This window comes from Arachis ipaensis, chromosome B6 (genome assembly GCF_059453495.1).
Source record: "Arachis ipaensis isolate K30076 ecotype BB chromosome B6, ASM5945349v1, whole genome shotgun sequence".
Lineage (NCBI taxonomy): Eukaryota > Viridiplantae > Streptophyta > Magnoliopsida > Fabales > Fabaceae > Arachis > Arachis ipaensis.
The window spans coordinates 13,604,912-13,617,327 of NC_142441.1; the positions used below are offsets into that span (position 1 = coordinate 13,604,912).

At 35.8% G+C, this 12,416-nt stretch overlaps 1 protein-coding gene across 1 annotated transcript; it reads left to right on the forward strand.

Moving 5' to 3' along the window:
* The first annotated feature begins 7,675 nt into the window (after positions 1-7,675).
* Positions 7,676-9,193, forward strand: LOC107645926 (epoxide hydrolase 2). Its single transcript, XM_016350081.3, has 3 exons — positions 7,676-8,251; positions 8,335-8,579; positions 8,672-9,193. Exons 1-3 carry the CDS (start codon positions 7,787-7,789, stop codon positions 8,916-8,918), a joined length of 957 nt encoding a protein of 318 aa, XP_016205567.1. The 5' UTR covers positions 7,676-7,786; the 3' UTR covers positions 8,919-9,193.
* The last annotated feature ends 3,223 nt before the right edge of the window (positions 9,194-12,416 follow it).

Here is a 12,416-nt window from a genome sequence, read left to right on the forward strand (position 1 = left end):
CTCTTTCTCCCCCTCCCCTTTCTTTCTCTCTCCCTTTTCTCCCTCTATCTGTTTCTCTCATTCTCTCTCCCCTATCCCTATGCCTCTCTCCCTCACTCTCTCCCTCTCTCTTTCTCTCTCACTTTCTCTCTCACTTTCTCTCCTTTCCTCTTTCCCTCCCCCCTCTCTCTCTTTCTCTCTGTCTCTCTCACTTTCTCTCCCTCTCTCTCTTCCTCTCTCTCTCTTACGCTCTTTCTCCCCTCCATTCTCTCTCCTCCTCCTCCTCCTCCTCTCTCTCTCTTTTTTCTATCTCTTCTTCTCCCCTATTTTTTTTCTCTTTTCTCTCTCCCTCCCTCTCTCTCTTATTTTGGAGAAAAGAGGAGGAGAGAGAGAGAGAAGAGAGATATAGAGTGAGAGAAGGTTAAGAGAGAAAGAGAAAAGAGAAAAAGGAAGGAAAGAAAGAGGAGAAAGAGAGAAAAGAGGAGAGAGAAAGAAGGGAAGGGGGAGAGAGAGAAAGAGAGAAAAGGGAAAAAGGAGAGAGAGAAAGAGAAAGAGAGAAGGGATGGAGAGAGAGAGAGATGAGGGAGAGGAGAGAGAGAAACAAAAGGGGAGAGAGAGGGAAAAGAGGGGGAGAGAGAGAGAGAGAGAGAGAGAGAGAAGGGGGAAGGGGGAGAGAGAAAGAGAGAGAGAGAGAGAGAGAGAGAGAGAGAGAGAGAGAGGAAGGGAGGGGGAGCGAGGGAGAGGGGAGCAAAAGGAAAGAGGGGAATAGAGAGTGAGAGGAAAAAGAGAGAGAGAGGAGGGGAAGAAAGAGAAGAAGGAGAGAGAGAGAGAGAGGAAGAAAGAGGGGGAGAGAGAGAGAAGAAGAAGAAGAGAGAAGGGAGAAGAGAGAGGGGAAGGAATTGGGAGAAAGAGGGAGGGAGAGAGAGAGGGGAAGGAATTGGGAGAAAGAGGGAGGGAGAGAGAGAGAGAGAGAGAGAGAGAGAGAGAGAGAGAGACGAAGAGAGATGGGAGGGGGAGAGAGAGGAGGGAGAGGAGAGGAGAGAGAGAAAGAAAGGGGAAAAGAGAGGGAGAAAGAGGAGGAGAGAGAGAGAGGAAGAGAAACGGGAAGGGAGAGGGAGAGAGAGAGGGAAAGACGAAGAGAGATAAGAGAAGATGGAGAGGAGAGAGAGAGAGAGAGGAGGGAGAAAAAAAGGAGAGAGAGAGAGAGAGAGGAAGAGAGACGGAGAGAGAGAGAGAGGGAAAGGAGAGAGAGAGAAGGGGGAGAGAGAGAGAGAGATGGAGAGAGAGGAAGAGAGATGGAGAGAGAGAGAGGGAAAGGAGAGAGAGAAGGGGGAGAGAGAGGAGAGAGAGAAGGGGGAGAGAGAGAGAGGAAGAGAGACGGGGAGAGAGAGAGAGAGAGTGTGTGTGTGTGTGTGTGTGAGAGAGAGAGAGAGGGGAGAGAAGGAAGAAAGGGGAAAGAGAGAGAGAAGGGAGAGAGGGGGGAGAAAGAGGAGAGAGAGAGAGGAAGGGGTGAGAGAAAGTGAAGGGAGAGAGAGAAAGAGTATGTAAAAACTAATTTTAGAGTTTAAATAAAACCAGTTTTAATTTGGTTTAAAACTAAACTAAACCATAAAAACTGGTTTTCATAAAAACTATGGTTTCAGTTCAGTTTTTTATTTAAAAAAACTGGTTTATTTAAAACAGTTTCAGTTCAGTTTCAATTCAGTTCAGTGAAACCAGTTTTTTTGCACACCCCTACTTCCAGCAAAATCAATGTTAAGTGTAGAAACAATAGTAATACTGAGATAATTTGACTAAGCAAGAAAATCAAGATTTATTGTGTTAAGACTCTATTTTAGCTATCAATTCTGTTATCTATTGGTTATTAGACCAGGAAGGATTGAGTTCTACATATAAGGTTTATGTGGCCCATTTCATGTACAATATAAAACTTCTTTTATTTCATTGAATGAAAAAAATACACAATACCAATTTCAGTGTTAGTTGCAAAATCTCCTCTACCACGTTCATCTTCAATCTTCATCTTCTTCACTCTTGATCTCTGGTACCTAATATGGTATCAGAGCAAGACTCCAATCCAAAAGTAAATTCACCAGAAATCACATCTTCCAAAATCCTAACCATGACTAACAATCTTCCTCTTTTCACAAATAATTCTCAGAAGTTCATGCCGATCGGTGACAAGCTTGATGAAGCAAGCTTCTTTACTTGGGAACAACTTGCTTTATTCACAATAGGAGCCAATGATCATGAAGATCACCTTCAGAAAGAATTGGTCCCCTCCATGTTTGATTCTGAAACAGATCGTGCATCCAATACAGTTTCAAAGAGCTATAAGAAGTGGAAACAACGTGATAATCTTCTCACTACATGACTTCTTCAATCCATGGATGAATATTTCAAAACAAAAATGATTGGTTGCAAATTTGCTTATCAGATGTGGGAAAAAATTCAAGAGCACTTTGCAAAATTTTCGAAAATCAAAATCAAGCAATTGAGGACAGAATTGAAAAGCATCAAGAAAGGAGGAAGTTCAGCTAGTGAGTATCTCAAGAAAATTAGAAAAATTGCTGATTCTTTAGTTGCCATGGGTCATCATTTAACACTTGATGAGCACTTTGAAGTCATTACTGAGGGTTTAAATGAAGAATATAAAGTCTACATCTCGATAATGTCAAAATCAGACTCTATGAGTCTAATAGATCCTGAAGCATTACTGATCTCTCATGAAAGTATGTTGGAAAAATTCAAGAAACCTAATCTTGGAATCATACAATCAAACTTCACTCAAACCAGCTATCAATTCAACAATAGAGGAAATGGTAGAGGTTTTGTAGCAAGAAGAGGACGAGGAAGAACCTTTAGAGGTGGCAAATCGAATTGGAATTCCACAAATCGTCCTCAATGCCAGCTCTGTGAAAGATTTGGACACACTGCAGCTTCATGTTTTCATCGGTTTGACCAGAATTTTCACACAAATTCAAACAACAATTCCAATTTCTCATTCTCAGTAACACCACCACCAAACTCTTTTCAAAACCCGAGAGCCTATTTTACAATACCTAAATCTGATGTTGAAACCTCCTGGTTCCCAGACATGGGAGCCTCACATCATATCATCAATGATCAGACCAATCTTTACTCCTCTTTGGATTTTCAAGGGGCAGAACAGGTAGTGCTAGGTAATGGTTCTCAAACTCCTATTGCACACATTGGTCATTCCTATCTCATCTCTTTAGATAATAATCACAGATTTATTTTAAAACAACTACTTCATGCACCAGATATCTCTCATAATCTAATTAGTGTGCATCAATTCGCAGTTGACAACAATTGTTATTTTGAATTTCATCCTGATGCATGTTATGTAAAATCACAGGGCACCCACCAGATTCTGCTCCAAGGATCTCCTAAGCAAGGAGTGTATGAATTTGAGAGGGTAGCTATAACTAAATCATCTAAAATTCAATCCAATCCTCTTGCTTTTACTGCTATTTGTACTAATTTTCAGGTCTGGCATCAAAGATTGGGTCATTGTGTCCCTAAAATTGTATCTTCAGTACTTAATTCTTGTAATATTTCTTCGATTCATATGAATAAAAATGATATTAATCATTCATATCTATGCAAGTCTTGTTGTATGTCCAAAATGCACTCACTGCCTTTTAACACTGACAATTTTAAATTCAATCATCCATTAGAAATGGTCTACACTGATGTTTGGGGACCCTCATCAGTCATTTCTCATCATGGTTTCTCATATTATGTTTCATTTCTAGATGCATGCACAAGATATCTTTGCATCTACTTAATATCCTCAAAGTCACAAGTGTTCGCTGCTTTTCAGCAATACAAAAATCAGATAGAAAATTTTACTAGTTTAAGAATTAAACAATTACAATCTGATCATGGTCAAGAGTATATGTCTCATTCTTTTAAATCCTTTTTAGCAACAAATGGAATCATACATTGATTTTCATGTCCCTATTCTCATCAACAAAATGGTAGAGTTGAGAGGAAACATAGGCATTTCGTCGAAGTAGGCCTTTCATTATTAGCTACTGCATCCATGCCTCTTAAACACTGGGATGATGCATTTTTTGCTGCTGCATTCATTATAAATAGATTACCTTTCACTGTGACATCAAATAAATCACCATTTGAACTTTTACATAAACAAGTGCCAGATTACAGTTTTTTAAAGTGTTTGGATGTGGATGCTATCCTCTACTTACACCTTATAACTCTACTAAATTTCAATTTAAATCTGATTTATGTGTCTTTATTGGATATGCCCCACATCACAAGGGCTATAAGTGTATGAATTCTCAAGGTAAGATATTTATTACTCATCATGTGCTTTTTGATGAAACGATTTTTCCATATAGTTCTATGTTTTCAGCACAGTGCAACATGCCAGCCAGAAATCCTACTGTCACTTCTATATTGCCGGTTCCTATATTGACTACCACTACCGATTCTACACCTAATTCAGTTTCTCCTTCACTTATCACTCACACATCTACCACACCAATTCTTAGTACTGGCCCTCCAGCCTCCTCCTCAGATACAATAGCTAATTCCCCAACTCCAAATCCTATCTTCATAGGGGACATTGAAATTCCACCTCTGTCTGTTGCCAATTCCAACACCACCAATGTTCATCCTATGGTCACACGCTCAAAGACTGAGTCCTTAAAGCCTAAAGCTTTACAATCCACAGTGAAAGCTCCTCCTGATCTTCTCGATGAAATACCCCCCATTACTAAACTTGCTCTTACAACACCACATTGGACCAAAGCCATGGAGGAGGAGTTGGCTGTTTTGCATCGAAATCAAACTTGAACAATGGTTGAACCACCAAAAAATAGCAGAGTGATAGGTTGCCATTGGGTCTTTGCTATCAAACGACATTCCGATGGAATAATTCTCAAATATAAAGCACGACTAGTGGCCAAAGACCTTCATCAACGAGAAGGAATTGACTATGATCAAGTTTTCAGCCCTGTCATCAAGCCAGCAACTATTCGTATCATTTTAACACTTGCAATTTCTCAATCTTGGCCAATTCGACAATTCGATTTCAATAATGCTTTCCTTAATGGTGACCTTCAAGAAACTGTTTACATGCAGCAACCTCCCTCTTTTTCCCAAGGCTCCCCAAATCAGTTTTGCAAACTTTATAAGTTAATTTATGGTTTGAAACAGGCCCTCGAGCCTGGTTCACTAAATTGGCTTTCAGAATACCAGGTCAGATCCTTCTTTGTTCTTACGATTTACTAAAACTTCTACTATGTATGTTTTAGTGTATGTTGATGATATTCTTGTTACTTGTAATAGTGATTCTGAGATTATTAAACTTATATCCCAACTTAATTTCATTTTTGTTTTAAAGGACTTGAGAGAATTCAATTTCTTTTTAGGCATAGAAGCAACAAAAACAACATCAGGATCTCACATATTATCACAATCATAGTATATCAGAGACCTTTTAGTTAGATCTAAGATGCATGAATCTCATCCTATGCCTACTCCCATGATTACTAGTACTAAACTTTCAGCTCATGGCAGTGATGTATTTGATAATCCAACTCATTACAGATCAATTGTTGGAGCCCTTTAGTATGCCACTCTAACCAGGCCTGACATTGCCTATGCTGTGAATAAGGTTTCTCAGTATATGCATAAACCTCTTCTCCCACACTGGAAGTGTGTTAAGAGAATTTTGAGATATTTAGCAGGTACCATTGATCAAGGACTTTTCTTTTAATCTTGTACTGATTTGACTTTGTTTGCCTTTGCAGATTCAGATTGGGGCTCGGACGTTGATGACTGTCGATCCACAACTAGCTTCTGTGTCTATCTTGGCACCAATCTGTTCTCTTGGAAAAGTAGAAAGCAACATTATGTCAGCAAGTCCAGTGCTGAGGCTGAGTTCAGGAGCATTGCTGCAGCCGAAATAGATCTTCGGTGGATATTGAACTTGTTCACTGAACTTCGACTCCAATGTTCAAATACTCCTGTGATTTACAGTGATAACATCAGTGCTGTCTTGCTCACAGCCAATCCTATCCTCTATAACAAAACCAAACACTTTGACCTTGATTTCCATTCATTACGGGAGTGAGTAAATCGCAATCAGCTTGTCGTAGTTCACATCCCAGCCACAAACCAACTTGTAGATCTTTTAACCAAGCCTCTGTCTCTTCCCACCTTTGATCGTTTCAAGAACAAATTCAGAGTCTTGTCTAAAACGACCATGAGTTTGAGGGGGAGGGGGTGTTAAGTGTAGAAACAATAGTAATACTGAGATAACTTGACTAAGCTAGAAAATCAAGATTTATTCTGTTATCTATTGGTTATTGAGCCAGGAAGGATTGAGTTCTACATATAAGGTTTATGTGACCCATTTCATGTACAATATAAAACTTCTTCTATTTCATTGAATGAGAAAAATACACAATACCAATTTCAGTGTTATTTACAAAATCTCCTCTACCACGTTCATCTTCAATCTTCATCTTCTTCACTTTTGATCTCTGGTACCTAACAATCAGAATATTAGTGCTAGTTTGTATTGGTTTTTTGAGTAAAAAATATATTTTAAAAAAAATAAAATATTTTTATTTAATTTTAATTTATTTAGATATATCTTTAAAAAAATTTATTTTTTTTAAATTAATAATACTTTGTTTTAAAAAAAATAAAACACATTTTTAATATTTAAATTTTCTTTTTTAAAAAAATCTATTTAAATATAAAATAATTTTTGTCTGTTAAACAAATTTTTTTTTTAAAATAAGTACTATTTTTATTAGTCATTAATTTAATGTATCTTATAATTTCGACAAAAAATACTAAAAATATACATACTTTATTTTTTATTATTTATATTAATTTTTTATAAATATATTATTTAAATTTTTTTATAAAAATAAATTAAAATAAATTAAACTTTTATCATTTTTTAATATTTAATTTATTACCGACCAAAATATAATAACATTCACTTTTGTATATATGTTCGTTGTGTTTTGTTCATAATGTTCAATCTTCTCTGGTTCTCATGACCAAACGCAGCGATAATGAGTAATGACTAAGAACACAAGCTGATGGAGGCAGCATCAGCAATTGATGGATGAAGTGCAGATGGAGCCCGGTGCAAAGAGTGTGGGTTAAGGATGCTAAGGAAGGAAGAGGGCTAAATGGCACTGTGGTGTTGACAATTTTAAAAACAAGACGGGTTGGCTTAGTAATTCTAATACAATAATCTCTCCGTGACATTACCAATAGTATTTCTACCAACTTGTGCCAACTCTTATTTATAACTGTGTTTAATGAAAGTGTTATTTATAACTATGTTTAATGAAAGTGTCTTTGTGAATGTGTCTAATAAAAATGTCTTTTTTATGACTGTATTTAATAGAAGTGTCTTTATAGATATATTTTCTGAATGTGTCATGTGTTTAAAATATAATAATTATTTATTATTGCAATAAGTTGACAGATAATACTTTGCTACCTATACTTTTTCTTTAATTATTCATTGTATTTCTCTGTCTCAACCATGATATTGAAATAAAAATTACTCTAAATCATTTTGGTATAAGCACTAAGCAGCCACCATAAAATAAATTATCAACTGTGGCAATTACGTATATGATTCCGTCATGTGATCAATAATTCAGTTTGTCGACTTTCTCAACTAAAAATTACAAAACTGTTCTCTTAGTATTAATATTCGGTTCCTTAGCACTTAGCAGCAAGATATAAGACCGACAGATCGATAGAGCTTTGGTCACGAGAAATGGAGGGAATAGAACACACAAGAGTGGAAGTGAATGGCATCAACATGCATGTTGCAGTAAAAGGGCAAGGCCCGGTGGTGCTCTTCCTCCACGGCTTCCCAGAGCTCTGGTACTCCTGGCGCCACCAGATTCTCGCTCTCAGCCACAAAGGGTACCGCTGCGTGGCCCCCGATCTCCGCGGCTTCGGAGACACCGATGCTCCTGCTTCCGTGGACAGTTATAATTGCGTCCACGTTGTGAGTGACCTTGTTGCACTTATTCAGTCTCTTCAAGTCGAGAAAGTGTTCTTAGTGGCTCATGATTGGGGTGCAATCATCGGTTGGTACCTCTGCTTGTTTCGTCCTGAACTAGTCAAAGCTTATGTATGCCTCAGTGTGCCTTTCTTCCGAAGAAACCCCACAGTTCCCACCGTTGACTCCATGCGTGCTCTCCATGGAGATGACTACTATATCTGCAGATTTCAGGCATCCTCTATCTCACTCTCTCACTCATATATATAACTTACTGTTTGCTCCATGCATTTATATATGATGGATCTGATATGTAGGAAGAAGGCAAAGTGGAAGCTGAGATGGCTCCTCTTGGGGCTGAGTATGTGATCAAGAACATGCTTACAAATCGCAGGATAGGTCCTCCAATATTTCCTAAGGGAGAGTATGGAACCGCTTTCAATCCTGATATGACAGAAGACTTGCCTTCCTGGCTCACTCAACAAGATCTTGCTTATTTTGTCTCCAAATTCGAAAAGACTGGTTTCACCGGAGGATTGAATTACTATAGGAATTTTAACAAGTAATTAAGTTCACTTGAATCTTGATATTGAAATATACAGAATAGTATATTCTCTTATTAAAGATAAGTTTTCAATTGTAAATTTGGTGCAGGAACTGGGAGCTGACGGCACCATGGAGTGGAGCGAAGATCAAAGTGCCGGTGAAATTCATAGCAGGTGAGTTGGACTCGGTATACACATCGTTAGGGATGAAAGATTATATTGAGAGTGGAGGTTTCAAGGAAGATGTGCCAGGCTTGGAGGAAGTCATTATTCAACCGGGAGTAGCCCACTTCAACAATCAGGAGACGCCACATGATATCACTAATCACATTTACAACTTCATTACCAAGTTCTGATTCTACTTAATTATTACCCACTACTATTTGGTTCTGTTTTAGCGTTTTACCATAGGAAGCCATATATATAAGAATAAGCCTACTCGTCCTGCTCTCTGGAATGAATGTATATCTCTCTTTATTTTTTATGTGCTAAAAGCAATTATTTACTAATCAGAAACATTAAAGGAAATGTAATGTAAGCTCAATATGAAGTGTACGTGAGTAAATTATAAGATTACTATGTGATGATATCAATGAGAAGAGAATCAAAACCAAAAATTCTTTGTTACTAATGATAAGTTTGACAAACAGCTAAATAAAATTAAACTCTTAAGAAAGCATTAAACGCAAATGAAGCTGTTATGCAGATTTTTTGCATAAATCGTCTATATAAATGATCGCCTATCAAAGGTTGTGAATTCTCAAGTCAAACACAATATCAATAGAAAATTTTAAGATAAGAAGGGAAAAAAGGAACTCAAAATGTAAAAGTAAAGGAAAGAAAAAAAAACGAAAAAAAAAAGGTACAAAATGTAAATGAAAGATATAAACGAGAATTGAAGGGAAAGGTATAAGATGTAAATAAAAGATTCAAAGGAAAGGTGAAAGGAATATTTGTTTTTTCATTTTGAATTCATTTGTGTCAGTGTGATATTAGGATGTTTAGAGTACTTTTGGCAAATGATTTTGATCCTTTATTCCTATCTTAAAATTTTTATTTATAAAAAATTTAAATAATTAAAAATTATAATTATATCTAATAACTTTTAAGAATTGCTTATAGAAAATTTGTTCCACATTCTTGGACAGTTATAACTCTATTATGGGAAAGTACATAACTGAATAACTGTTTCTAAAATTAGCCCTAATAAAAATTTTTAAAGTTAATTCCGATCTGTACATGAAAGTTGGTCGACAATACAATATTTTTGGCACTTAGTAATATCGAAGTCTAAACTTGTTGAATACGACCTTGTCGAAAATATTATTTTTTGATATAACAAATGCCTTCTAAGTATTTATTTTTTTTACTAGAAGAAAAAAATATAAATACTTAATATTATTCCATATTTATAACGATCTCAATCTTCAACAGTTTCTTTTTTCTTCTTTTCTTCTTTTTTTTTTTTTAATTTGTCGAACTCATTCCACAAGTTAAGACAAATCGAAAAATTCTTGACAAACTAATTTCTTTTGAATTGAAAACTTGAAACCATGTGCGACCAAATTTACAAATTCATTTTCAAGTATAGAAGACACTTGTTTTTCATTTGTCTAAATCGAATTATGTAATCGCCGATTAAAGCTTATGGATATCGGCAAGTGCACCGGATCGTTCAAGTAATACTACGATGAGTGAGAATCGTTTTCACAAGGATTAAAAAATTGAGCACACAGGGGTAGATTAAATTCTTAATTAGATTAATAAAACCTGATTTTGAAGGGGGCAAGATTGTGTCTTACTGAGAGCTTGAGAACCTTGAATGCTTACGAACAGAGAGCTTAAATGTTGATTTGAGAGAGAAGATAGTGATGGTGAGAGTCAAGGACTTTAGAGTTGTTTATGCTTAATCAAACCTTGTTTACTTATGTTGAAGTTTCCAAAGATCTTTCACGATAAATATTTAGTAACTGATTTCCAATTCCTTGGTTCCTCAGTTTCTCAAACATTAATTAGTTGTCAGGTAATTAATCAAGAGACTAAGCACAAAAACTGATTTAGTTTTCTAATTAGATTTAAAAGTAGTCCTTAGGTCGAATTACATGTCACATATTCAAACTAGTCCTGTCCAGTTAAATCTTCAGAAGAAAAACACAATTTTCAAAAGTTGTTCTAATCCGAATTATATGTCACTTATTCAAAATTAAAGTGATTGAAAATCATGCATGTGTCGTATACTAATTGAACCACTATTCCTAGCCGAATGCAAATAGTCATGTGAAAGAGTTTTCAAACTTTAGTTCAAATATCAAAATTTTCAATTATAATAAAAGAATTCAAAAGAGATTAATATACCTTTCGATACCCACTAATCCGAATGAAGAACGAATAACTCAATCATGAAATAGATCAATACAAAACTTCAAAATAAAATAAACATAAATTAATACCCATAGAAAACACAGAGCTCCTAACCATTTGACAAAGGATTAATTACCGATGGAAAAGGAAAGAAAACACTGAAAAGAGATTACGGAAGAGATGGATGTCCCTCTTTATGACCTATGTTTACTTATTTATATCATAATTCTAGAATTCAAATTCAAACTAAACTAATCTTATCTTTCGGATAGGAAGATAAGCTAACTAATTACTGACTTATAAATTTAAAACAATAATTCAAATCAAATCTAACACTCGAATCTCTTATGTTTCTAGAAAGAATTAATAACTAATCTTCTAGAGTCTTCAATATTTTGGACGTAATTAAGGCTTCTAAGATTTGTAATTGCAATTTATATTAGATGAGTTTCGACAAAAGCTCAAAAATACCTTCCAGGAACATGTGAGGAGGCCACCAGGTGCAGGACATGGCTGCCGGGCGCAGGGCTTGGCCGCTGGGCGTGCTACATCGTGGAGGGGGAGTCCATCCGCTAGGCGTGCTTGCTTGCTCCATTTCCTTGTTCCTTAGGGCACACTTCTATTTCTTAGGCCATGCTTTTGCTGATTTTGAATTTTTCTTTTTATTCTTGATTGTTTTTTAGTCAAAGTCTCCTAAAAACACAAAAATATTATCCCAACTCCAAATATTTGATTATTTATTAAATTATATTAGAAAACATAAGAAATTTAATTAAATCCTAAAAAAATCAAATAAATAAAGAACTTTAAAAATCGCTTAAGATAACGTGTCATTACAACGACAAACTTAAACTTTGCTTATCCTTAAGCAAAAAAGAAAGATAAACGGAGTTTAGCTTAATGAGAAAGACTTGGAAAGCTTTAAAATTAAAAACAAAAGTGAGATTTATGATAATCCTTGTAGTTACATTCGACTTCTCTTATCCTTCATGAATCTTGTATATTTAGGATTTAGGAATTTTTGAAACAAAAATTTGAATTATTATGAGAATTCTTTTGAATTTATATGACTTGAAGGTAGTTTATTTCTTATTTGGATTAGGGAAAAGATCTTTCGCGGGCTTTTGACTTTTAGTGTTTTGTCACAAGGCAGCTCTTAACAACTTTCAATCGATAGTCCAGGGCAAGTTGGCCCAAGTTACCGGGTGAAAAGTACCCCTCTGATATAATTATCCAAGTCTTTCCTTGACACAGTCATACCACAAATATATACTAGCGTTTTGACCCAGACATCGATGCCCATAGCCTCTTTGAACTTCTTAATGTTTTATTTTAAGGCGACTCTTTATGTAGACTTTCAAATGATAATCCTGATCTAGTTGGCCCAAGTTATCGAGTGATAAAGCACCCATCGGATCTACTAGCCTAAATCTATCCTTAAAACATAAATATCACAGGCACATAACTGGGTCCTAATCATTGGTGCTCAGATC